At 40.9% G+C, this 27,501-nt stretch overlaps 4 protein-coding genes across 7 annotated transcripts; 3 read left to right on the top strand and 1 right to left on the bottom strand.

Annotated features, from left to right (window-relative positions):
• The first annotated feature begins 943 nt into the window (after positions 1-943).
• On the top strand, positions 944-7,776 carry neto2b (neuropilin (NRP) and tolloid (TLL)-like 2b). Its single transcript, XM_040132246.1, has 12 exons — positions 944-953; positions 2,517-2,573; positions 2,802-2,960; positions 3,624-3,872; positions 4,086-4,133; positions 4,310-4,437; positions 5,454-5,555; positions 5,837-5,963; positions 6,373-6,486; positions 6,931-7,061; positions 7,148-7,240; positions 7,327-7,776. Exons 1-12 carry the CDS (start codon positions 944-946, stop codon positions 7,774-7,776), a joined length of 1,668 nt encoding a protein of 555 aa, XP_039988180.1.
• A 2,684-nt stretch (positions 7,777-10,460) lies between these two features.
• Positions 10,461-15,984, bottom strand: si:dkey-30c15.2 (uncharacterized protein LOC558938 homolog). Of its 2 annotated transcripts, none has more exons than XM_040132955.1 (12): positions 15,896-15,984; positions 14,958-15,001; positions 14,135-14,198; positions 13,791-13,922; positions 12,171-12,275; positions 12,026-12,075; positions 11,770-11,895; positions 11,619-11,664; positions 11,457-11,528; positions 11,142-11,295; positions 10,968-11,050; positions 10,461-10,868 (listed from the first exon to the last, which is right to left on the bottom strand). In XM_040132955.1, the coding sequence occupies exons 1-12, from the start codon at positions 15,896-15,898 to the stop codon at positions 10,716-10,718; spliced, it is 1,032 nt and encodes a 343-aa protein (XP_039988889.1). In that variant the 5' UTR covers positions 15,899-15,984; the 3' UTR covers positions 10,461-10,715. The 2 variants fall into 2 exon arrangements, with proteins under 2 accessions (XP_039988889.1, XP_039988888.1); XM_040132954.1 differs by having other exon boundaries at positions 15,133-15,932.
• On the top strand, positions 15,732-20,794 carry LOC120793164 (ADP-ribosylation factor 4-like). The gene is made up of 6 exons (XM_040132956.1): positions 15,732-16,152; positions 16,873-16,953; positions 17,064-17,173; positions 17,791-17,862; positions 19,055-19,180; positions 19,300-20,794. Exons 1-6 carry the CDS (start codon positions 16,086-16,088, stop codon positions 19,384-19,386), a joined length of 543 nt encoding a protein of 180 aa, XP_039988890.1. The 5' UTR covers positions 15,732-16,085; the 3' UTR covers positions 19,387-20,794.
• A 1,751-nt stretch (positions 20,795-22,545) lies between these two features.
• zgc:77752 (uncharacterized protein LOC393862 homolog) lies at positions 22,546-27,362 on the top strand. 3 transcript variants are annotated; one of them, XM_040132078.1, is made up of 14 exons: positions 22,551-22,677; positions 23,216-23,219; positions 23,497-23,688; positions 23,791-23,871; positions 24,073-24,191; positions 24,507-24,644; positions 24,779-25,050; positions 25,156-25,443; positions 25,541-25,795; positions 25,881-25,997; positions 26,100-26,201; positions 26,371-26,451; positions 26,552-26,662; positions 26,777-27,362. In XM_040132078.1, exons 1-14 carry the CDS (start codon positions 22,605-22,607, stop codon positions 26,897-26,899), a joined length of 1,956 nt encoding a protein of 651 aa, XP_039988012.1. In that variant the 5' UTR covers positions 22,551-22,604; the 3' UTR covers positions 26,900-27,362. The 3 variants fall into 3 exon arrangements, with proteins under 3 accessions (XP_039988013.1, XP_039988012.1, XP_039988014.1); XM_040132080.1 differs by having other exon boundaries at positions 22,564-22,682; XM_040132079.1 differs by lacking the exon at positions 23,216-23,219 and having other exon boundaries at positions 22,546-22,677.
• Positions 27,363-27,501: the final 139 nt, after the last annotated feature.

Raw genomic sequence — 27,501 nt, 5'->3', positions numbered from 1 at the left:
CTGGACATGGCAAGGGGTCCTGTCGGTGAAAGGCAACACATCGGAGGAAAATCTCCATCCCACCAACTCTCGGCTTCCAATTTTGTCTTTCTGCAGTTCTTGCCAGATTTTTTTTTTCTTCCAGCTCCAGGCGCCGTGTGTCCTTTGAGAATGAGCATGAGAAAAGACAGCGGTGAATGTGCCCTGCTCTCTGCTCTGCATAAAAATGCACCGGAATGCAACGTGTGACTGATTTACTGCATCCCCACTGAGCTTTTTGGCACAGGTTCCCTGTGTGTGTGTGTGTGTGTGTGTGTGTGTGTGTGTGTGTGTGTGTGTGTGTGTGTGTGTGTGTGTGTGTGAGTGTCTTCCTGGGTTTGAATGCGTGTGGGCATTTGCCTCCTGGACAATTGCCCTGTATCAGCTAATTAAATTTCAAATGTAAAAATCAAGTGAATTCCTAGTGTAATTCTTCATCACGCCAAACAGGTGAGAATTATCATAGGCTATCACCTCTTACTCGTGTATGATTGTGCACATGCGCAATCAGCCCCCCCCCCCCCTTCTCGCGCCAATTGAGCTCAATCTTAGAACCGCGAGCAGCCGCAGACAGTTCATTTGTTTATCTGAGGGGAGAGGTGTCACACTGAGACAGACTTGAGCTCTGTAGGAACAGATTCTTTGCGCAGGAAAACGGCGCTCATCTGACAGCTGTTTTGTTTTTTGTTTTTGTTTTTTTCCCCATAAGCGAAGACCGATGACAAATCACAAGTTTCGTCAGTTCTTTTTTCCCCCCAAAGCCTCTCTCTCATCTTGACCAGTGGGATCAGGATGAAAAGGTGAAAGTTGGATTTTGTAAATCACTGGTCCAGCCACGCGCTAATCCGGACCATTGATTTAAACGGGCAGGGGGATGTGAGGGGCACACAGCTGGTCACGCCTGAAACCGACTTCAGCTGAGAGGATGCATGCAGGTGAGCAGGTGATTATCCACGTTTGCGTGGTGTAGCGTTGTTTCATGAAACTGTGCCCTTGGTCTGTGTATGAGTGAGAGATGTGAGAGGGGGACGCGAGTTTCTAATCTGTGATCATCTTTTTTTTTTTTTTTTTTTCCGAAATGACACCTTCGTTTACGTTGTTTTTGATCCGCGCACAAAATAATTAAATAATAATAACAATAATATATGTTAATAATAATAATATTGATAAAAAGATACACAAAAAAAAGTGATTCCGACATCCACACTGCTTATAGAGATTTTTAAAGGACAGGAAAACGCTGAACTAATCTCTGTGTTTTGAAAGTTTGTCTGGTGTAACCATTCACGGTGCTGAAGTGACAGCTCCCGACTGGCGCTGTCCTCTCTCTCTCTCTCTCTTCTCTCTCTCTCTCTCTCTCTCTCTCTCGCTCTCTCTCTATCTATCTATCCATCTATCTCTGTTTATTTATTTATTTGTTTCCAAAAGGGAGACATCTCTTTCTCCCTAATAGCAGCGTGCAGTGGGCCAGTGACTGAACAGGAGGAGGATTTGGGCTGCAGCTGCCTCAGTTCCTCCTCCTCCACACACACACACACACACACACACACACACACACACACACACACACACACAGACACTGAATATGGTCTCTGTTGACATGGTTCTGTGCAGAGGAATTCATTGAACCAGAACCATTCATTTTTCCACGAAGTGTTAGCTGGAAACATTGACACTGTCGGTAAAGGTCTCTACACTTTGCTCCGCTTGCCATCGGCTCATTGTCAGAAGTTGCGTGTTTGTGACAGTGTGGCTGCAGATTCTCCTTCGAGGTTTTTCTCGAGATCAGTGGGGATGGAGGGTAATCTTTGGACCTTTTTACATGAACTTTAAGATCACACATGGCAACATGGAATAACATAAAAAAACATTAAGAGGCCCATGTGAATAAATCATCATTGAGAAATATAAAATGCGGATGAGAAATCAGCACACAGTGTTTAGCACTGCTTGGAAAAAAGGTTTTAAACTGGTCTTTTCTTAGGTAATTAGCTGTCACATCAAAAGACAGTAAATGCTGTACGAATGTCCACTTGCCACTTTGGTGAAAACTCAAACCAAATTTCAGTGGTCCGGCACCCTCAGGCTAGATGCTCTTTTTAGGTCATATTTTATGTAATGGGCGCAAATGTGGCACAAGGTATGATATCATGACACCGAGGCCAATTTTTTTCTTTGCCATGGGACATCCTTGCACAGCAACATGACAGTCAGCAGAGCAGTCCCAGCTCTCATCCACTGAGTTACCTATAAACCTTTTAAAAAACAAAAAAGTAGGATGCAAAAATAGGAGTAAGATTTTTTTTGAAGGTGATGTTGGAAGGAGCATGTCCTTGTTCTCTCCCTGTCAGGCGTTTGAACTCCACACCCCTGGCCTGTTATATACATTCAGGGAATCAGAGGAGAGAACAAGCACAGACACTCAGATCTGGCTCCCTCTCCCTCTTCCCTTTATACCTTGCTTGTACCCCATCACACAATCTGTACTTCTTTTACAGTCTGGATATTTCTCCTATTCATTGAGGAGGGATTTGCGGTGGCACAAAAGACTAAAGGTAGGATTGATACCTTCACTGCCCTCCTTTGATAGAAGGACTACATTAAATCGAGGCACATGTTCGAATTTAATCATAGATTAGTGAAGTTTTTCCACAAGTAGGTACTTAGTTCTAATGCATCTTAGATGCCTTTGTGTGGTACTATTAACTGTACATTTTTGGTTTTTTAGATTTTGATTAACTGTAAGGATGTCATGTCTCATTTGGATGTGATTTCACATGCAGATGGAGGAGCGGGATCAAAAGGAGTTAAACCTTCTCAACAGCCACAGCATTCACATCACTGTGGAAACTGGGTACGAAACACTGATGGGGGCACCTTCAGCTCCCCCAATTACCCAAATACCTACCCTCCGAACAAGGAGTGCCTTTACATACTGGAAGGTAACCGACAATATGTGCCTGTGCCCGATCGCTTCACTCCTGTGAAGAAAGTTTAGCTCCTAATCCAATTTCTGTGAATGTTGCATTAAATTAGGTGGGACTCTTGTGAGATCTGGGGTCAATTAAAGGGAATCTGGTGGCGAGCAAACATCACCACCGGCACTGTTTCGTTTGTCTGGTGTGCGAGATTACCAAGAACTCAAAATGCTGTTGCCATTGCCTCCTTCCGTCGACAACGGCATCAACGCTGTTCATAATAAATTGGTCACAAGTTATGTTTGGATTATATTTAAGGTTTTAATAATATCTCTCTTGGTAACAACTTCTTACCAACTTATTATGTGCAATGCTAAAGTTTTCCCTCTGTGGTTGTTAAAGTACAAACAAGCTGTCAGGCGATAACTTTTTCACAGTGCATTCCTCATTATCTTGCACAACAACCAATATATATCAAACTTAGCTGTCATTTCGTGCATCAGTTTCCCTGTAATTGGTACTCAAGCCCACAAAATAAGGGTCTGATCTCCTAATACTATATGAAAAATCAGCCGCACAGAGGGAAATTTGAGAGGAGCAAATATTTTTTCACTATTCTGTGGTAGTATTATATGCCTGAATGACCTCTTTGGCAGTAGAAGTGACACACCGCCATGCTTCTCTCAGCCCTGCCCCGCCAGAGAATAGAGCTGCTCTTTGATGACACCTTCTACATCGAGGCATCATTTGAGTGCCGTTTTGACCACATCGAGGTGCGGGACGGTCCCTTCAGCTTCTCGCCACTCATCAATCGCTTCTGTGGCTCAGCCAATCCCGGACTCGTCCTCTCCAGCGGACGCTTCATGTGGATCCGCTTCTTTAGTGATGAAGAGCTGGAGGGGATCGGCTTCCAGGTCCAGTACAGCTTTACTGCAGGTGATTCGCAAACAGTTGTCGGGTTTATTGATCCCTGTATGGCCATGTTCTCACTGCTCAATCCTGATACTCACTCGATGTTCATCTGGTCTGCTCAAATAACGCTTCAATCAAACATCTCTGCTGTTATTGGACAAGCAAATATCTGCACCCTGACTGATGATGGCCTTCACAGTGTGATATCTCTCCATCTCTGTGATTTTCCCCTCAAAGACCCTGAATTTCATCTCCATGTGGGAGGACTTTTAAACCCTATCCCAGGTAGTGCATCCACATCCTCACTCAAATAATTTCAGTTGTTTATCTTTAGTCTAACCTGTGATCCAAAGTCATGGCGGTTTCCCCAAACCACCACCCCTAATCTGCTTTTTCTCTCCTGTGTGTTTCCACTTTCTCTGCCTCTTTGTTACTACCCTTTGTCACTGTCCGCACGTCAGATTGTCAGTTTGAGCTCTCTGGGGCTGACGGCATGATCCGTTCCAGTCAGGTGGAGGAGGAGTACAAAGTGAGGCCAGACCAGGCAGTGGACTGCATCTGGACTATACGGGCCCCAACAAACAACAGGGTATGGTGTTTGATATAGTATATTGTTTAGAGCTTAATAAGTCTATTCATTGATTTAATGGTTGACAAGCAACTATTTTGATAATAGAGTAATTGTTAAAGTCAGTTTTGGAGAGAAAATGCCAAATATTCCCGATTTTCCAACCAATCAGATGCAGTGATTTTCAGCTTTTCTTTGTTTTATTTGATAATAAATTGAATGTTTTAGGATGGATTTTAGACAAGAAGTCGGAAAAAAAAAAAAGGTTGGAAACATCACCTTTGGGCTTAGCAAACTGTAAATGACATCTTTCACTATTTTCTTACATTCTATAGACCAAACAATTAATCAATTTATCAAGAAAACAACTGGCAGATTTCAGCCCTAATATCGTAACATTTTTTTCCACTTAGCTGAAGCAAAACAGCAATGAGTCTCATTTCCTACATTATCAGTAATACAAGCAGCACACAGAATGTAGTGCAAAGGACTGAGAGATAACAGGATGATTACACACGGGAGAAGGGCTGAGGAAATTAAAAGTATGGTAAAAATCGAGGGGACATATAAAAAAAAATACCTCTCCACAAAGTTAAGTTGAGGAGAGGGGATATGATTCGTTGGGGGCAAAATGACAGTACAGTGGTTGGGAAGATGAGTCTCCAGCCTGCAGTGCATTTTCCCTCCTCCATAACTCTTCATCCCCTCCACATCTGTTGTGGTGTGTGTTTGCTCCATATCCTTTACTTAATCATAATGACAAAGCATGTGGATTTTAACTTCATATCACGAAACCCCTAGATAAATTCGTTCCACGTATTTTATTATCAAACATTCATCAAACAGTCCATCCACAGCTTGACATTATGTGCACATGAAGTATAGAGCAAACAAAGGCATAGCTAATCCAGTCGTCCCTTTAATGCAGAAATGCCCTCAAATGGGACTTGTCTTCTTATAAAAACGCAAAACACACTAAACTGCTTGAAAAAATGAACAAAATGTACAGTATATCCCTTCCTTATTGCTTATTCCAGATTTACCTGCGATTCTTGGAATACCAGATGGAAAACTCAAATGAATGTAAGAAGAACTTTGTGGCTGTTTATGATGGAAGTAATGCCATTGAGGACCTAAAGGTAATATATCATAATTGATGTTATGATATGTACTGCAAAATTAAAGCCACGTGATTTGATGTACTTTATTAGTTGGACATTGTATTCTGTGATTCTCTCAGTTCTGAGTTTCTCTCTCTTTCTGCTACACGACAGGATTTGTCTGTCTTTCCTTGTCATGTATGCTCCTTTTTAATATCACATTTGAATCAGAAGTATATAGCAAGTGCTCTACCGACCTTGGCCTCAATGAGACTACTTATCCATAAGTACGAGGGGAAATGATGTGTGGTTCGTTGCAGGCCAAGTTTTGTAGTACAGTAGCTAATGACGTCATGCTGGACACTGGTGTGGGAGTAGTGAGGATGTGGGCTGATGAGACAAGCCGTCTCAGCCGTTTCCGGATGCTGTTCACGTCTTTTGCTGACCGTGAGTTTCTCCTTCAATTATTCTTAACCTCTGTCATTTTATATTTTTACCAATGTCTCTTCTGCTGCTGTGAGAGGGCAAGTGCAGTATGTAGCTTGGATGTAGGACTACAGACTGATTTGTAATAGCACTCTCTTGTGGTTTCTATTCAATAATGCATGTTTTTAAGAGTGAAGTAGCAGTTGTAGAAAATGCAATTAAACTATGTAATGTATTAAAAATATTACACAAGTGCTGGTTTTCCATGTATCTTTTTGAAAAGAGAGAAACAGCATATTTGTAATTCAATAAAGGCTTACTACTTACTTACACAAACCTGGCCAAGGAGTAAAAGAAATAGTTGAATGTCTGTGGCTGCTTTGTCAGCTTGCTTGCATCACATGCTGATACACCTATGTTTGTGTTTCAGCACCCTGTGTGGGCAGTGCGTTCTTCTGCCACAGTAACATGTGCATCAACACTTCTCTGGTGTGCAACGGTGTACAAAACTGTGTCTTTCCTTGGGACGAAAGCAACTGCAAAGGTACTCTATTAGTGCCCAAGCACTTTGTAATCCTTCCTTTGAAATTCTGCCGTGCTTTATTACCATGAGCTGTGTCGTGTTCTCCTCTGTTGTGACTCATTGACCCTGATCCTTTTTCTCAAATATCCAAGCAAGTCTTCTATGTAGTTTTTCACCCTGATCCCAAAGTGCAGTGAATGCTGGTCAGTGTTGGACACTACGGAATATTCCTGCAAAATATCCTCTTGGCAGGGAAGGCAGGATCATATCATCTTCGATGCCTTTCCAGCCTTTTGGCTGATAAGTGGCTCTTAAGCACCTGAATTGATTGGGATGGCTGTTTATGCTGTGCTTAAATTAGATACAGACCGTCCTGACGGGAATGGCAACGAGTGAATGACTCATGTACTCTCAGTCCCTTGTACTTTTTCTCTCTTCGTCACTCTTTTCATCTCCATCATCCAGAGAAGAAGAACAAAGGTGTTTTTCACCAGATCACAAAGACCCACGGTACAATAATCTGTGTCTCTACGGGAGTCGTGCTGCTGCTCCTCATTGTCTCCATCCTTGTGCAAGTCAAACAGCCACGAAAAAAGGTAACAGACAAGTAACAATCATGCCACAAAATATTGGTGTAGAAATAGCTACTGTAAATACTAAGTGTGTTTAATCATATTTTAAGGTGTTGGTACGTAAGAATAATCTGTTTCACCGGGGCGACTTCCAGGAGGTGTTTGACCCTCCGCATTATGAACTCTTTACTCTCAGAGACAAGGTTAGTTTGATTACTTTGATAAATCATTACCTCAATATGGTGATGTTCTTTTAAAACTTCAAATTTGACAACATTATTCTTTTTAGGAGATGTCTGGAGACCTCGGGGAGTTATCGGAGGAGCTCCAGTCCCTGCAGGCGCTCAGGAGATCCTCGTCAGGTTCACGTTGCATACACGAACACCACTGTGGCTCACACGCCTCTGTCAACTCCATCAAAGCCAGTCAGGGTGCACATGGCCTGGCCGTGGGATCCATGGAGCTTCCCCCATTCAGAGGGGACTCCCAGAGCACCTTACCTCCCTTCAGAGAATTGAACAGCGGTCTGCGTAAGAAGAGCTGGCCTAGTATGAAACCGGGTCGAACGCAGGGCCATCACAGTGTGGGGGATAGACCACTGGGGCGGCAGGATAGAGTGATGGAGGAGGATGAAGAGGAGGAGGAGGATGGAAGGTATGATATGTATGTGCGCAGAGCAGGAAGCCGAAGAGGGAACTATGAAATGGCCCAGCAAAGATCCTTGTCCATGGACTTCTGAAAAGAAAAGACAAGAGTGGCACGGTTAATACTACAGCGACAACCTTTCAATCAGTCCCAAAATTTGAGAGAACTCACATTTACAAGAAAGATGAAGAAGAAAAGAGATATTTCAATAGCCATTTCACTGCAGAGAGGATGTGTCACACTTACATCTCGCAGATGATAATGCTGTGTATAGTTGTTGTGATTGATACAGTTAGTTTAATACTTTTGACTGTAAAGCACATAGATTTTGTGTTTTAAGATGTTTTAAATCAATGTTTATGTTATATAAGAATGTTTTAAGAGGAACCGTGATTACATTTTGAGCAAACAATGGAAAAATTCATTATTACCCGTGTTAAAGAATAAATGTCCACATTTCCACACCATTGCTTTAGGAAAAGTCTCATTTTGCATTTGATGTAGAGTCACTTTTAACACCAGAGGCTGATCAGTCTCTAGTGCTTCTTCCCCGGAGGATATTGTGTGTTGATCAGGAATTTTGACTGCCAAAGTATGATCTTTGTAAAATCCAATTATCTTACCACCAAAACAACTCTCCACTGGCACTTCTATCCTTATCAAACACTAGAAGACACTGTTTCATTGACTTTAGACAAATTGAATAACCGATGGGTTAGCAGATTAACTTTCCTAATGTAGAGGACTCATCAAACTTTGGAGTATACTTTATTCTTGATTAGCAAGCCCAAAGTTTAGAAGAGGAAATCAGAAAATGGAACAGAGTGAGTGCCAGTAATAACCTTGAAAAAGGGTTGAATTAATTAAGTTAGAGGTTAGATTGCAGTGTTTCCTTGTAAGTTTTTTTTTTTTTGCCATAATAATATATGACCATAAAATTAATGTGTGCACCTTTGACAGGGGGCTATAATAAAGAGTTTTTAATATGTTGTATCCCACTGACGATGTCGTTGAAGATCAGAAAATGAAAACTGGGATTAGACAACTGGGAAGTGTCTCAGAAATTGCCGCAAACCTATGTATTACTTTGCCTTTTCTCGCACAGGCACAGGTTTGTGGTCAGTGTGCCAAACTGCTTCGATAACCTTGAAGCAGGAGGACAGGACACATTTAGAAGTCCAGAGTCATCTCTAGGCCACAGCCTCGCAGTTTAGTCAGCAAATCTGCAGGGTTGATTCGTCTGATTCAGAAAATTCACTGGGCAGATAATTAATGGAGCAACTATGCATACACATTAAAATCACATGAACATGCAGTCCTGTTGCTACAGGATGGGTGCTGTTTACGCCAGTGAACCCTGTCATGCACTTGATGTTTGAAGTATAGTCTGATACTGTATGTTCAAGATTGAACAATATAATAATAAAAGGTTTGCTCTGGATGGCTACTTTCTACCAATGACCAAAAAAAATAAAAATATGATCGATCAGTCGATGAATACTGTCAATAGGTCACTCATAATGACTTGCACTGGGTTGAAAAAATGCTTGCATAAGGTGGCCGTTATATGAGAAGGAACAAGATTTTTCAAATCTGTCTTTTGCAGGGACTGTATATTTGCTGGTTATAGCTGCTTTTTAGGAACACTGTGGTGCACAGTCATTATTATTGTCACAATATCTATGACTAGGCATCATATCTCAGGCGAATCAGATAATGAATCCAAGGAAACTGAAATTCTCCACAGAGAGGCCCTGGTCGAACCGGTGTTTGGGCACAGAACCTTCTTGCTGTGAGGCGACAGTGCTAACCACTGCACCACCGTGCCGCCTGCATGGGTTTTTATTACAGCAAAATGACTCCGACAATAGCTCAACTTACCTCGACTGAATTCATATTGAACACATTCAAAATAAAAAATAAAAATGTTTCTGACAGACATATCTCAGATCTATCTCTAGGTCTGTTGTTCCTGTCTGATCAGTGATGCAGTTGTAAGATTGTGACAAACCTTGTATTGTCTATAACCCTTGTGTTTTATTAGATGCGCATCAAACCCATGTAGGTGACTATATGGCATTCAGCAAATGAACTGCACACAATCTTAACTGAACATCAAGTTTACTTTAAAGTAAAGCAGATATTTGAGTGGGTCAGGTGATCACTTACATAAGCTAAAACAGGTTGGCCTGTAGTCTGTCCACACATTACAGCGAGTTAAACTCAGGGAAAGGCCCACAAGCTAAAACATGGGCATGGAATTTGAGATACTATAACATGACAGCATGTTGATCTTTGTGCCTGTGCCCATGTCGTGTGCGCGACCATATATCAGAAGTGTCTTGTGTGAGACCTCAGTTACACAACCACACGTTTTTTTTTTTTTTTTATGAGATAAGTTAACAGTTGTGGTTGCAGGAGAGGTCATGACAAAGCAGACACCGTATTCCTTCTCTTGTCATGCTCCATGCTCCGGAGACTGAACTCTATATTACCACCAGTGACATGTGCCTCTGAAATGACAGAAAGGTGGCTGCAAGGTATGCAGCTCCGACAGGTTTTTCATCATGCTTGAACAACGTAGTACTGAGGGACTGTTCAATAACAGGTCACCTTGTTGAATAATACAAAGAAATATAATATAATAATTCCATAATTCTCTTTTGAATCTTTGATAAAACAATACATTAATAGCACATATAAAGACAACACAATTCTACAATTTTTCTAGAAGTCCCTTTTGTTCCTGTTTATACTAAAAAATGTGCTACTATACACTACTATGACTTTGTTTATTACATGACAAATTCAGCAGTTGCTATGAAAAACCCTGCATCAGTCGTGGCTTGTTTAGAGTCCTTGTCTCCTTCATCTTTTTGATCTATTTCTTTTCATCTTCACTCCGCAAATTAGGGCATTTTATGCCCCAGTCTCAATTGTCACAAAGTCATGACGTGTGCAGGCCCTCAGTCAGTCTACCTCAGGCCAGTATATTGTGTCGACGATTACTCTTATTGTGTTCAGAGTCAACAATCAAGATGAGCTCCTCAGCGATTCATCAAAGAAGGCACGGCGGTTGTATGCCACCAGAGGTGTGTTCTCCCCAAGAACGGCCTCTGTGAAGTTTGGCCGTCTCCAGGCGTAAACCATGCTGTTCAGGAAACCTTGCAGGGACACACTGGCAGCCTGAAATAAACAAAAATCATGCTCTGACTTGCATATCAGACATCAGATAAAATTCTTATTTTCTCCTGTCATTTGAAATCTTCTCAATCACAACTGTACCTGCATCATATAAAGGCCAAATAGGCTGCGCTGTTCAATGTTTGTCCATATCATCAGGGTAGACAGCAGAATGAGGACAAGAGCTGCAGGAGGAAGAAACACAGAAGGTCAATATGATGTTGAGTTAAAGTCAATGAAATGAGTTACATTATCTTCAAATGTGTGTGCGTGTACCTGGTGCCCAACAGAAGAAGATGACCATCACCATATTTCTTGCTGTAGAAAACAGTCTTTTGAATCTCTTTCTTGAACGTCCGTCTCCTTCCACTGGAAAAAGACCCTGATGCTGATGTCTTTCATACCATTTACCAACCTCATAATAAATGACCTGAAGCAAAATTTAAAAAATAATGTTTACATTGTGCTTGCACACGTGTAAATATATTACCTAAGCCTTTTTAGATAGTACTGTAAAATTGCTACAACTGCAAAATTGTAAATAGACATGTCCAAATTCCTCTTAAAATAGTGTAATTGCTTATGGCTTACAGAGCAAGATAGCATCACTGGTATCACCACAAGGAAGAGAAAAATTTTGATGAAAGTGTCATGGATAATCTCCTGGTAAGAAGAAAGAAACCGTGTTAGCACAAACACACATTGCTCATTAATAGAGGCTTATTGCATTTCTTTCAATGATAAAATACTCACAGAATCTGGGCAGGGGTCCATCCAGACATGCAAGAACAAAATACAACTGAGACAAAAGAAAAATCAGAAAGGTCAAAAACACGGGGGAAACGGCCTACTGTATTTATTTCACTTCTGTATCTTCGTTGGAAGAAGTTAATCATCATCTCACCTCGTGCAGTACTTGCTGTCATTACGGAGGATCCCGCTCAGTGATCTGTCAGTGACTGGAATCAGCAAAGTAGTTTTTAAGGAGTTAGTGAGCACATAGGCAAAGTATATTGCAATCGGGATCAACCTGTGATATTGGACAGAGAGAGAGAGAGAGACAGAATTAAACTGCGTTTGCCAGGGATGATATCCTTCAAGTCTGGAAAGGTAGTTTAATGGGTGAATTACAGTATTTAAAATAAGAAACAAAAACTCACCACACCATAGCATATACAGGTACAGCTGCTATTTTCCTTCTACACCAACTCTGTAATCCAAGACAGATAGCGAGAAGGAAATAGCTGAATCCATCGCGACTGTCTTTGGACAAATAATAATCTGCAAACGCAGTTGACCGCTCACCTGTCCACCCTCGTCCTCTGCTGGTCTTGCTCTCCATCCTTGGATTGCATTCTTCGACTTCCGTGCATAAACCACCACCAGCAGAAATGAAATAAAGTAAAATGTCTGGAACAGAACAGACAAACACAGAAAAGATTTATAGTGACGCCAAATGTGACAATATGTATCGTAAAGCTGAAACAACGATCACTTAAATACATCTCCACAAAAATGCTAATATTTGTTTGCATACATTTAATGCAAAAGAGCTACATTAAATGTCAACAGCTGCGATTGTTGACTGGTTCAAAAAGTGTCCTTGTCCTACTTCATAAATCTAAAATCCCTTTGTGTGAAGAGATTTCATTCATGATTTGTGGCCAACTGAGGTTGGAGAACATTACTCCTACCAAGTTCAGACAGTTGCTCTTTGTCTTTATGGGGTCATTCTTTATGATTCTTTGTAAGGACATTTTTTATTATTCAGTTAAGTAAATAAAGACCTGCTGGTAAAAAAGCTGCTTTACTTTAGTTAGATCATTCTTTTGCTTGTTTTTTGCTCCAAACCTTTAAAAAAAATAACAATTTTCAAAAGTATAAATGGTTTTATTTGAAAACATGATTTACAGTCAGATTTTGTGCAGTCACCGTTTGTTTTCCGTTCCAACTTGGTTGTGCTTAAACTTAGTATCTCCTCTAGAGTAGGATAGTAATGATTCTCTAATACAACATTCCTGAAGTAGCTTACTATGGGCTAATATCATTTTATATATTTTTTATAACTTGTGTGACTTTGTTGTTGGTTCAAATGAATAACAACTTCATTGCAATGCTTGTTGGAGCCCAAACATTCTGCATCCATATAATGCAATAACATGATAAAGGTGGAGGAAATTATTAATCTCAGGCTTGAACTGACTTTATTTCAGACAATGCAGAAATGTAAACTGACCCAGTTAATTTTAAATATTGAACTTTTAAAAGGCTAAACATTTTCCATATCTGCATTTTGAAACAAATCCACAACCTGAACGAAATGATATTGCTTAACACCATTTTTGTTCCTACATTACATTCTTTTCTCTGTTTGTTTTATGTAATATCTACTCTGCCCTTAACTCTTATCACTGTAAAATATAATGTGAATTCAGAAAACTTTAGCTTTAAGTTAATGCAGTTCACAATAGAGAAAACACTTTTAAAATGTTAATACTTGAAACAATTATTACAACATGAAACACACAGCTTCACCTCTCGGGCTAAGGGAACAATAACATTTGCATTACTGAAGACAAGACAAGATGTAGCAAAACTGCTCACCACTTTGCTCACCACTTTGACTGAGAGGTGTCACACCGTGACACCTCTCAGTCACAGTCACACGTGACTCAGGAAAAGTCCTGAGACCTGATCTTCAACCCCTGAAACTTCAGACACTTCAGCTGGAAAGTGCCATAACCAAGGGGAATGTTTTTACCCAAGCCTCTCTTCTTCTCTGCACCTCTCTCAACTTCCTTGTCACTGTTTGAGAAAATTAAACATCTAATGTGATCCCTTTGCCCCACCAGAAAACAAATCTTGTAAATGATTTATGTGCAGAGGTAAGAGTTCGGTCTAACAGAGCGAAATTAACTTCCTCACCAGTGACAGTGGCAGGGTGTATCGGCAGATGGCTACACTGTTGTCGTTTCTAACTTTGTTCATGGCACTGGTGGACATCAGGATCAGAGCAGCCAGGAAGTCTGCCAGTGTGAGCTGCACCAGGAGGTTCACCTGCACACAAACACACAAAAATCTGTTCATTTTCCGCGGTGTAGCAGTGATGGTCTGCAGAGCAACAAACGAATCAACAAACTATCAAAAATATAAAATATTTATTCACCCTTTAACTAGTCACAAAATCGGTAACACAAAGGCACATTCCACCAAAATCAGACACAAGAATACAGGCACGCACATAAACAAATACAGGTAACCTGACTCACCTGGTCTTTCAGATGCTTCCGCTTCACTATGGAAACCACCAGGACAGAAAAACTCCCAATCACGCTGCAGTTAATCAGAAATATGTGAACTATTAAAAAATAGCTAAATAATATAAGCACAGCATGAAGTGTGGTCGGATTCTTAACCATGTGTATAAAGTTTAAAATGAATGAGGAGCATTTAGTTGCGAACTGGTGGTAGTTTGACACCAAATCAACCCTAAACCTGAGCCGAGGATAGGTTTATTGGACAGGTCAGGGTCTGAAGATGAGACGGACTTCTATGTCTGAAAGACAAGTTATCTCAGATGCACGTGAACCCTGCATAAAAAACTCTCATAAAATGACACACATGGTAAATCCTAACCCTCCTCTTGGCTCTATAGAAACTAACTGAAGGCACAGAGGACATGCATTTTTACACGCATATTCTCATTCACAAGTTTGTCCTGTCTGTTTTTGTTTTTTTTTTTGCTTCCATTGTCACAAGTTAAAGAACGAAAGCGAAGGACTCATAGGCAGAGATGCAGCAGCAAGGGGATTATGTTCACAGAAGGATGTTTTAAGTCTGCAGTAGCTGCAACTATCCAGTTAGCCACAATTCAGCACAGAATATTAGCATTTAAGGACAAAACAGAGGTGGCAACACCATTAATACAACAAAAACATGTAGCAACACAGGGTGAATTCAGAAACGAAAACATTAGCCTGCCTCTGGTTAAATGTTGGTTTGGCACATGTTACGAAATAACCCAATCGTGTAAATATGTAGCTGGTAAGGTAATTCAAGTATGTAACTGAAAAAGTATGAGGAAGAAATTACCTGGGGGTGAGTGACAGTAAGTACACCGTAGATAGAACATCAATCTGAAAAACAAAATGCAAACAGGTTTCCAGAAATGTATGCATGAAAATCATTAGGAGGGAAATGATTTCCCTGAAAAAGCTGTTCTCATTACATCTTTAATGTACAGGAACGTGTTAGGTGTAATGCCTACCTGATCCCCACTCAGTGTACCATTCAACTCCATGGTGAATATTTGATAATCAGTCTATCCAAAATTCACTCTGTCTGCACAAAGCTAAATAACACATCTCTATAACAAGCCTTTGTGAAAGTGTGTTTTCCTATCAAAGCACACCTCTTTAAAAGTCTGCACCTTGTCACGTGCTGCTGTTCTAACTCCACCTGCTTTTGAGTGTGTGCTTGTGTGTCTGCCTCTGTACTGCAGGTGGGTTAGTGTGACTGCGGTGCTTTTAAATGGGAATCCCCAGGTAGAAGGGGGATCATTCCTTGCCTTGCCCTCCAGTCTTTCAAGAAATGAAGATGATTAAGGGAGAAAAGAAAACAGTGAAACGGACTTCCCCCTGTACTGTTTGGATTATTGCCCTCTCTCAGTTGTTAGAGCCAAATTTCACACCAAAATAACAGATGCAGATGCCCAGATTTGACCCGTTGTCATACAGGAGGACGGTGGAGTGCAGTGACTCCTAACTTCCCTTCTTCAAGTCAGGTTGTAGGTTCACAGCACAGGCTCATGTGGTGGGACGTCTGTATGACAGCGCCACCCTAGTGGTCGGAATCGGCTCTGCATTTAACAACGTGTGACGCAAACACGCATTTTTGCGAAATGTAATCGAAGCCTTTTCCATTGTGTTGAAGTATGGCTTTTGCAAAAATGATCGCACAGGGTATGCTGTTACAAAGAGAAGAGCCTAAATGTGCGAGGAAAAGACAACAAAGTGTACTCGAAAAGTCACCATGTTGCGAGGGCGATGTGTGTTAATAAAGTTGGTTCAAACTGATGACGTCGTGGATTCCACGTTGGCCCGGACGTGGCAGTAGTTGTGAATCAGAGCTACAGGACCAGTGTAGCATTTATCCCACTTTACCTCCTCCTCTGGCTAATATCAGTGCTAGTTCTATAGATTCAAACACCCTCGGCTAGTTATGGGGCTCACCATCTCGTCAATCTTCGGCCGGCTGTTTGGCAAAAAACAGATGAGGATTTTGATGGGTGAGTGAAAGCTTTGTTTGGCGAACGTTAAGTCAGCGCCACGGTTTTAAGCTTTAGCCGTAGCTTGACGAGTGGTTAGCTAGTTCTCGATAAGCTTTCAATGGGAGTGCATTTCTCACACTTTTTAAGTTTGGCAATGATGTCTTCAAAGGACAACTTTATCCCTAAAACGGCTTAAATTCAAATGTTATGTTTTTACATTACAAAAGATTGTATTAAAACAAGGTTTGGCTTCCGTGCGGTGTCTTTTACCGAATGGTTACTTCCTAAGATTAAAACTAACTTGGTTGAGGATAAATAACCGTTCACTGATAATCTATTAGACGCATGTAACGCTAGCTTTTATTAGTTAACTTAACCCGGCGGACAGTAACTCGTTATGGCGCTGGCTGTGTTCTACTTTGGTTAACTAGTCATTTGGCAACTAAGTGCACATGACGTTAGATGGGGATGCTCTCGAAGTAAATACACATTTATATTAAGACCAGTTTCAATAATTGCGTGTTGTTTTTCCCTTCATAACAATTAATGAAAATGGCTGAGTGCAGACGATTCGTTTTGTGCAGTCACATTTACTCTGTTATTGCATTTCCTCCGGTGTCTGTTTACGATTAGGTCTATAGGAAAACGCCTGTTAGGTAATGTAGAGCACGTTGTTATCAATAGTCGTGTCCTCTCCTGATATAAATGTTGATTTAATCACACTTCATTGTCCTGTAGTTGGGCTTGATGCTGCCGGAAAGACGACTATCTTGTACAAACTGAAGCTGGGTGAAATTGTAACCACCATCCCAACCATTGGTAAGAGATACAGTCATCTTTAAGTTTATTTTTCTAACTTTTGATTGTTTAATTTGTGCCTCACGTTAATAATACATGAAATATCTCTCCCTTCCCTTTCCCCTGTAAAGGTTTCAATGTGGAGACTGTAGAATATAAAAATATCAGTTTCACTGTATGGGACGTGGGTGGCCAGGACAAGATCAGACCCCTCTGGAGACATTACTTCCAGAACACACAGGTATGAGTGTGACTGTCCATGTGCCATGTAACAGCAAACCTAAGCCAATGTTTAGCTTAGTGATGGCAGTATCAATGAGGAGCAGTAGTAGTACGCAGCTCTCAAATACTTCTGCTCAGACAAGTAAAGCTGTTCCCATACAATACTTTGGTGAATCAGAAGTCAATCATCTAGGTATTTTACTGAAACAGCTGCTCACAGGAGACTGGGATATTGCCAGAGCAGCAACAGATTCCACTTTCCACATTCAAGTAAAGTGCAGTATGTGTGTGTCAACGAGGGTTACGAGGGTTCTTTCTATCTGAATGCATTACTGCTGTTGGTTAAAGTGGGTGAATGTTGTGTGTGTGTTTGTGTGGTTTTTTATATATATATATATATATATATATATATATATATAATTGTTTTTAAGATGAGTGTAGTTTGATCATATTAATGAAAGTTGCACTTCTTCAACATTTTGTAATTAATTCTTAATTTTGAGTTGTTAGATCTTGGATAATATACAATAATTGACAATTTCTCAAAATCTTTGTAATATACATATCAACAGTGTTTTAGTGTTTACTAAAATTAATTTCAGAAAATCAAACCACTTCACTGTTTTTCCCATCTAGGGTCTCATCTTTGTAGTGGACAGTAATGACAGAGAAAGAGTGGCAGAGTCTGCGGAAGAGCTCTCAAAGATGGTGGGTATTTAATATGTTTAGCTCAGTAGGGATAGCAATGCATTAGTAGTGTGCACTATGCAATTTTGAATGGCAGAGACTTTCATAATTTTGAATTATTGTGATGACATGAAGATAAGGTGTCTCTGCCTTAGAGTTGTCTCATACTGTGACGTGGTTAAATCGGAACACACAATATTATTGTTTATCCCTCCTGGCTCCTCAAATGACTCACTCTCCCACACCAATCACAAGAGCAGAGTCACGTTTTGTCTTCAGTTGTAGACTGAAACTTAATATTCGCAAGAGGTATTTCACCTCAACTCTTCTTCCCCTGCAACGTAGTGAACGTAGCTCTGTATTGGACAATCCTTCAAACTGCAAGGATTGTTATATAGTTTAACTGAAACCTGTATCTGTTTGTTTATATCTTGAGGAAATATAAAGACCCAGTAATCTTGTGAAGAGGATTTGTTCATATGTGGATTGCTTGGTTAACTCACGAATGTTGAAGGCGTTGAGTAACCATGTTGTCTTTTTCTGAGCACGTCAACCATACAAGTGACCAATCCCCTTACTCTTCACATCAGTCTGCCTTGTACCTCTATTCTCACTTATAGTTGGTGCAGTCAGCCCTTTGGTGACTGACCAAAATAGTTTTAGGTGAGAGTGAAGAAAAAGTATCCACTCGATGAAATGCCTCTTCACCGGGACTCAAAGTCTGTGACTATGCAAAACATTGCATTTTTAGATTTATTTATTTATTTTAATTTTTTTACCTTTAAATATTTGACACTGAATAATCATTTCACGTTGGCTAGTGCCATTATTTTGACTTGTCATTTTATGACACCAAATAAAAATAAAAATTGATTTTTTTTGAGGTGCCGTAGGCCAGCAGGAGGGATGAACATCGGAACATTTTTTTTTTTTTTAAAGTTAAAAGGCGTATTTTGGGGGCATTTTGCCTTTATTTGGCAAGTTAGCTTCTTAGACACCTAAGCCACCAGAACACCCCAAAATTGCAATTTTTGCATTATTGCTCCGGGATATGAACCACAACTAGTTTAACAAACAAATGTAGCAAATAATTGTTTGAATTTTTGCAGTACATATTGCTAAGTGTATTTCTAACTGATGTTGTTTTTAGTGTTTTGGCCCTAACATGAACTCTAAGGGCTGATGGTCTAATCTCTGTTTTCTGCCCCTCCAGTTGCTGGAGGATGAATTGAAAGACGCTGTTTTGCTGGTGTTTGCTAACAAACAGGACCTCCCCAATGCCTTATCAGTCAGCGAACTCACAGATAAACTCGGCCTACACGCCCTCCGCAACAAAACTGTAAGTAATCTAAATCTAAACACGATCCCTACACCTGCACTAAAATTCTAATCTGTAACTACGCACAGAGCTGCATTCATATTCTCCTCACTTAAACCACATGACCTCTGACCCCACAGTGGCACATTGAGTCAACCTGCGCCACCCAGGGCACTGGGCTGTATGAAGGACTTGACTGGCTATCCAAAGAGCTTTCCAAGAACTAATGAAGGATTGGCTGGACAGATGAGAGAGAGAGAGAGAGACTGAACACCACAGGACAGGAGAGAAGGCACAGAAATTCAATCAAGACACATTTGGTCTTCCAGCACCAATGGTCAAAAAAGGACAAGGCTGGTGGACAATATAATCATCTTTGGGAAATCTTACTATCTCATTTCTTATTTTGTTTTCAATACTATTACCGTATTATCTCTTGACATAGTCTCTACTTTTCTTCCTTTGTTCCCAAACTCTTACATGGTAACAAGTTGTAATCACTTGCATGATGAGCAAATGGCCTATTAGGGAAATTGAATGGAAATTAATAAATGAATAGCATAAAGGGAGTTGTTTTTCCACTTGACACCTTGGCTCCTGTTTAGGCAGCGTTTGCAGTAATCAACCACTTGTATATTTTTTGGACTTACTTATAGTCATTGTCAAGCCTAGGTTGGGGGATATGATAATATAACCCTAGAGTTTTGGGGAAGGACAACTTGTAGGCTGCCACAGGTTGTTTGTCTCTACAACCCCTCGTGGATATTTGACTCCCTTTCAGAACTGACTCTTTGCTCTTTACTGCTATGACCTCAATCTCATGCCAACTCATTTCTCTAAAGGTCCATAGCTCATAGAACGAGAACAATGAGGATTGCAGTGATATCACAAGTAGATATTGTTAGTAGTGTGGAACTACATGGCCTCCCAGTAAATGGATCCAAAAAGGAACATTGTGCCTTCTGGTCCCTATTTACACAAATCTGAGTAATCCTTTCCTTATCTCATTCTTAGGTCATGCTCCCTCCTAAGATGCTTTTGTGACTTTTTTTGCTTGTGAAAGACAAAATAATGCAATAAGACACTTCCTTTTGTTCTGCAATGTATGCTTTGGTGCAGCAGAACAACAGTAGTGCAGGTGTAAATTGCTTCCTTTCAACTTGACTTCACCATTGTCCAGGATTTTATCCTATTAGAACTTGTGAATTTGTCCTCAGTCCTCTTCCTTCCCTTTTTTAACAACCACCATGATAAAAGATTTAATTCAAATTTCAGTTCTTCTATCCTCTTGAACAGTAAATCTTTTTAAAGCAAAAACTAGGAAGGAAGCGTGTTTTCAATTATGACACAAGGCCGGTGTCAGCGTGACTCAGTAAAGTATGTTTTCTGCTGTTGTTAATGTTTTTTTTTTTTTTTTTTTTTTGGCTGTGCTTAGTGCTGAGTTTATTGTACTGACTGCTGGCAAATACTGTATTATATTCTCCCCTTCTAGAAACCCAAAAACATACCTGCCCATCGATTTATTTGGGTGTACATTCCAACCTTTGCTTGCAGATGCTGGAGCCACCACTCTTAAAATTAATCGCTAAAAATATTTTACAAAAAAAGGTCTGAATAAAGCCAGTGTTTAAAAAATACTTGTTTTGGACTCCACTCATTGTTGCGGATAAGAAGTTGTCATCTTAACTGGACTTGAAGCTTTTGCCAAGTCCAGTTAGTTTTTCATTAGCTTCAAAATAATGAAAAGCATTTTTTGAATACTATATTCACTGAAGGTAAACATAGGTCATGCTTTCTTAATTTTCAGATTATGTTTCTTAATAACTAAGTAAAACACTCGATTTGCACCTTCTACTAGGAACTGTGGCTGATAAAAGGAAGTGGGGTGTTTTTTCCATCAATTCCGTTTAGGCTTGTGACTTTAACCATAGGTCTTTGCAAACAGATCCCGTTCCTGGTTTGTTTTTGGATGAGTACCACTCACTTTCAAACCGCTACACTTCCTATCACATCACTAACACTGTCCATCTTTGTCTTAGCTGCCAGATGGTCTAAGGTTATCTGTACAGCAAACTACACTGCTTCTGCGATCATGCTGAAAACAGCCCCAGGACAAGCAAGCTTATTTTGAATAATAACTAAATGGTTATAGGTGTTAATAAGCTTAAGTGTGGCTCTCTTAGAGCTGTAAAGTAACAAGTGGAGAGTTAAAAGCACTACATTAGAAATGCACGTCAGTGCTCTGATAGAGCAAGACACTGAGTCTTTATGAGCTGCACTGCAGATGACCTTTGTTCTGACCATTAATGACACTGAATGACACCTACCGTAGGAGAGAAATGCAGAGAGAACATGACAGCATCTTAATCGAAATGGTTGTTTACTGAATGAGAGTCTGTTGGCTTTTTAAGACAGCAAGCAGTGCACCAACATCAAAGTTAAGAACCAGGCTCACACATGCATCTAGACATTCAGAAGTGCGTCTTCATGGCCTCTGCATGGATGTCGATGTAGATGAGGTGCGATAAAGTGGAGAACAAAATTATGAAAGACATTAATATTGTATAAAGCTATAAGGAAGATGTAACTTTAACCATAGGAGAAAAAGTTTCATAACGTAACACTGCTATATATGAAATAAACAGTATTCTGAAAATGATCTGGAAGACAGTATCAAAGTGCAAGAAGCTGATGGGGTGCCAGCCATGTATGAATAAGTTACAGTCACAATAAAACATTTTATGGAGGGAGAAAACCCTTTGATGAATGGATGCAAAAAGTCTGCCGATTTTTACTATGAATATACGCACTCACTCCGTCTGCGGCCAAAACTCACTGTGATGATTACCAGGTCGTGGCATTATGTCACAGGATTTGATTGGTCCTTTCTGTCCTGATAGAGTCATGAATTAGCAGCACCAGGTTTAGAATGTTTTCATATACAGCACACTGTTAGCTGTGTCAAAACCGGTTTATTTAACATTGATATAATTTCATGTTCCAATAACGTCTGAATTAGTCTCATAATGTGACACACCCAGTTTTGTTCAGTAGGACTGCATAAAACAGCATCTGATAAGAATTCTGCCTTTACCACAGAGCCTGGAATTTGTCTTTTCGTTCTTTGGATGGACAATATTATGTAGGTCACACCATGGGATGCTCACCAGGGATCTGTATTCTACCTGCCCTAACGTGTAGAAGTATAAACTTTTTTCTGTAGCAAATGGTAAGAAACAAGACTCGTGTTTATTGAAATAACATCATTTCACCCTGAGATAGAGGAGTAACTGAAAGAGAGGGTTAGTAGGTGTAGTTGACTCACTCCTTTCATCCCTACCATTATCAGGTGGTTCCCATCACTGCTCGTTAGGGGGCGATATGAGCCACGCCCACAGGCATGAGGGAATCTACAACGTTTCAAGATGGCACAAAACCATAGCCTATGATAGGTGTCAATTTTCTGTCATGCTTGGTCATCAAGATGACGACTTTCTACCGGAATAGAATTCTTAGAAGTCAGGTTTATTAACTGTTTTTCAACAACTGCTTCTTTGAAAGTTGTCATTCCACTCATCCATAGTATGTTTAAATCTGTTTAGATAGTAGGGAGGTAGAGACCAGGAAATATGAACAACAATACATTGTTCTTTCAGAGTACACAAACCCTATTGGTGTTTATTAACAGTGATGAGATCAACTCTTTGTATTTTCTCTGCACCACAAGTGAAAACATGTATGAAGCTTTAGCCGGTAGCAGGTAATTAGGGCATTCATACACAGTGTTTATAGATGAAGGTATAAGCATTATATAATTGGCTTGCTATCATGTGTGAATGTCTGTTCTAATGTATTTATGACAGCTAATCAGGCTTAGCGAAGCTGGGTCAGCGCACAGTTTTGTTAGTGCGTGTATCTGTAAGCAGCAGGGTGGGTCAGCATAGAGGAAAACGTGTGTTCTGCTGCTTTAAACGCCCTTTTCCTTCTCGTTCCTGCGCTCTTGGTTTATGAAAATACATTCATGGGATTTACAACTTCACTGTCCGACATAATCAGAAAGGTAAGTTTTTGATTTTATTGGAAATTTTTTTAAATCATCATTTTATTGTTTTTTGTTTATTTTCAATATTGTTTCCTGACACAACCACTAGCACACAAGTACCAAAATTGTCAGTTTGATAAGCTGTATCTTTGTCAAAGAACCTCATAATGTGCCCTGCAATTTCAACATGAAAAGAAGGTGATATGTGGCTGCCAAGTATCCCAGGTGGGGCATAATCTTTTAATACCTAGAGTGTGATAGTTCAGGCTGATCTTGGGGGTTTCACCTGGTGCAGGATGATGCCAACCTTGACCCCTCACATACCAGTACCGCTGCCCTCCTACTCCCAGGCCAGGGAGAACCTGGTGAGGGCTATCCCACCCAGACTCCTCTGTCTGCTGGCCTGTGGAGGAATAGACTGTCGCTATGAAGGACCAGAGTGCTGGAAATTAAACCAACAGGTCATTCGAGGCATTTTCTCCTCCTGGTGAGACTATTTTACTGCAGTCTCGTAAATGTCCCCATGTTATGTCATGTAGCAAAAACAGTACGTGGTAGTTTACTGACCATGAACGTCTTTCCATCCCAGGGTGACAGATGACATAATTGCCATGGCACGACCATCCAATCGTTTAATTGAGAAGTACAACATCATAGAACAGTTTCGAAGGTAATCACTGTTCATTAATATTCCTGCAATATTTGTGTTGTTCTCCTGTGTGTCTGTGCAGTGTGTGAATATGCATGATACACGAGTAGTCGTAGGACTTATCAGCCTGGATGTTGCCTATTTAAGTAACAAGCAATATTACCTTTAAGACAATCACAGCAGTAGTTACTTGTTGTTTACACTATTTTGACTTTTGCCCAGGTTGAACGTCAGATCGATCATCAACATGCAGTTCCCAGGAGAGCACGCTCACTGTGGACCTCCCCTAGATCTTGAAAGTGGTTTTACTTACTCACCACAGATCTTCATGGACAATGACAGTGAGATCCTGATACACTAAATACACAACATAAAAGTTACAATTACAGGTATTTTTTTACATTTCCCTGATGAGACAGTTCCAGGTCAAAACTATTAAGACTGCGCTGACTGCCCTTGGGAGATGTGAATAAAGAGGAACAATTAAGGTTTAAACGAATATTATCAGAGACAGCTGAGATGTGGTTTTTTGGCACTTACTAATGAGTTACATTATATTTACTGTGTACTGTGTTTCCACAAATACAGTTAATCTATATGAATTTACATTATTTTTATTAACACATTCATGTGTGCATATATTTGTTTATTTGCAGTTTACTTTTACAACTTTGGGATGCCGGATTTCGGTGTGTCCTCTCTCGTTGGCATAATTGATGGGGTGAAGGTTTTGGCCTTTGCAGTGAGGGAAGGAAGAGTTGCCGTGCACTGCCATGCAGGCTTGGGCAGGACAGGTAGGAATAAACAGACATACTGTATCTACTGTTCGTGGAAACACTGTGTTTGTCAGCTTGTGCACATGTTATGCTCTCATGTATATTCACTGTGTTTGCCCGTGTGTCTCTGCTGTGTTCTTGCTGCTCAACAGGTGTTCTGATAGCCTGTTACTTGATCTACACCCTGCGCATTAGCCCAAGTGAGGCCGTCCACTATGTGCGGATTAAACGGCCTCGCTCTATCCAAACCCGGGCGCAGATCAGCCAGGTTTTTGACTTTGCTCGCTTGCTTGGTACACAGCTGGTCCAATACCCAGACCTCAGCCTGCGGCACGGAGCCCCTTTCACCCTGCAGCACTACCTAAACCGACAGGCGCTGCTGCTGCATGGCCAGGAGGCACGCACCCTCAGACAAACACCAAAGGTGAGGACTTGATCATTATACTACGTTAATCCTGTGTCGCGAACATACCTGACTATACTGTTTAACTCCTCCTCCTTTCCGATCGCCTCCTGACCATCTCATTAGGTGGTGTACCTCCTGTGTGTGCGTATCTCCTGCTTAGTTCTGGGTCTCCCTGCTTCTCCAGAGGTCCATGCTGAGCTGGAAAAGAGGTCAGCACTGAGGACCCTGATCAGGACTGTGAGGGAGACCCTGGTGGCCACACAGTACTTGCCCTTGCTGAGAGAGGGTCATAAGGGCTCACGGTTGGGCTCAGTGTCCTCCTGGGACGAGCCGCTGGGATTCTTGGAGAGGAAGAGAGGGGTCCTGCTGGACAAACGCAGCTACAGCGACTCTGACCTCAGCAAGATCACTGTAAATGAGGTCAAATTCCACATTACGCATCCAGAATTACTTACATGAATTACCGGATGTTGAGGCTTTTCTCACTTTGTTGCATTCTGCCCTGAAGGATCAGGAGCTGAGTCCGTACTGCACACCAAGACTGGGAAATGAGAGACACTGGTGCGTACAGGATCTGATACGACCTGATCTGAGGCCAGTGAGTCCAGTCCTTGCCACACTTTCACCTGGTCACCAGACCTCCAAAAAGGAGTCTCATACACTCAACATCCCAATATCCAGCATGAAAACAAGCAACAACTGCGCTAAGAGTTTGAAGTGCAAAGCTAAAAAGGCGCTCCCTAAATACAGCTCCAACATTGAGGTAACTATGATTCCTGCTGTGAAAAAAAGCTGATGATAAAGAAAATGTGAATGCTTTAAATCATTCTGATCTGTGTCATATAAAGTTGTGCAGAAATCCACATACTCCAGGCCCGACCTCATTGGCCCGCGCTTTTGCTAAGGCAATGGCAGAACAAGGTCCTCCGGGAGAGACCATACTACAAAGGTCGGCTCTGCTGCAGGTAAAAAAGAAAAAACACTGGAGTGAAGCTGTTTTTACAGCAGAACATGTCACCTTGATTTTGACCTCTAACGCCACTAAAATACTATCATCTTTTCAACAGGAGGAGCTGAACAGTAGTGACTATGGATGGGCTCTGCTGGTGACTGAGTCAGATCCTCATGTTCTCAGTTGTCTGTTGTGGACCTGGCTGGAAAAGTTAAGGGTCAGTGGCATCAAACAAGAGGCCAATAATGCCATTGATCTCAATTTTTGCTGGAGCTGTAAAGTAAAACAAGACACCTTGATATTCTGAATTTCGGTCTACACTTCCCCTACTGTGTTAAACATCTCCTTCTCAGGCCTATCTTTGTGTTTCCTCCATCCTAATCCAGGAGCCTCTTCTGAGTCCAGAGGATGTAGACAGGCTGTGTATTGGAGTAAACAACAGGAAGCCTCTCAGTGTGCTCAAGAAGGTAAAGAAGCATGTGCAAAAGTCTTTGTCTCTTGAATATTCCCAAGAAACCATTGCGCTCTTTGGCAAGGATTTCAAAAGTTAATGCAATATTATTACAGTCACAGAGACACACCATCTATTGTCTGCTGAGCTGTGTGAGTACGGTGACCAGCCTGTGTCCACACAGAGAGGATGCAGTGCTGCAACGGCTGATTCGGGCACTTACAAGGGTAAGACAAATGAGGAATTATAGTATGTTAAAGTGTGGGTGTGCTGCTGAAAACTTAAATATGAGGGTGTAATAGCTAGTTCAGTAATTGCCTTTTTCTCTTTTTAATCAATAGCGCCCCCAAGAGGAAATTGGAAACCTTGCAACGTTGATGAAGGTCCTGAAGGCCAGTTTGAGAGAAACCTTCCACAACTACAGTTACCTAATGAGGGCCTGCAGCACAAATGCTACACTTTGAAGAGCATAATCCACATCAGAACAACAACGAAAAGAGCAGTCTCATTTTTAAAAAAAATCGTCAGTATTACATCATGGGCACCTGATTGTGGACAAATTCAAGAGGTGTAATTGTCACGGTCGACATTTTGACGTGTCACACCAGGAAAAGCACAGGTGTAAAGGTGAATTTCATTTAGCTGCTTCAGTGTCAGGCTGCTGATATTCATGCTGACTTGCTGTTCAAGTGACCTACGGCGACGCTTGAACAGAACAGAGGCAGCCTCCGTGTTACGAGAAACAGCTGTGCTCTTCCTAGTATAACAAGTTAAAATCACACCGATACCGTGATTACTGTAATACATTTTGTTTCATGTCTACTTTCAATAGTATGCAAGATACTTAGTACAACCAGATTGAATCTAACCAGTGTGTCTGTGGCCTGTTACAGGCTTTTATACCTAATAAATCATTTACACCATCTGCACACTGTGCTTTATGTATTCACATGTTGGGAATTCCTGCAATGTTCTCACACACACACACACACACACACACACACGCACACCAACACACACACACACACACACACACACAAACACACACACAAACACACACAAACAC

Source organism: Xiphias gladius, chromosome 8 (assembly GCF_016859285.1).
Source record: "Xiphias gladius isolate SHS-SW01 ecotype Sanya breed wild chromosome 8, ASM1685928v1, whole genome shotgun sequence".
NCBI lineage: Eukaryota > Metazoa > Chordata > Actinopteri > Istiophoriformes > Xiphiidae > Xiphias > Xiphias gladius.
This window is presented reverse-complemented; position numbering and strand designations above follow the sequence as displayed.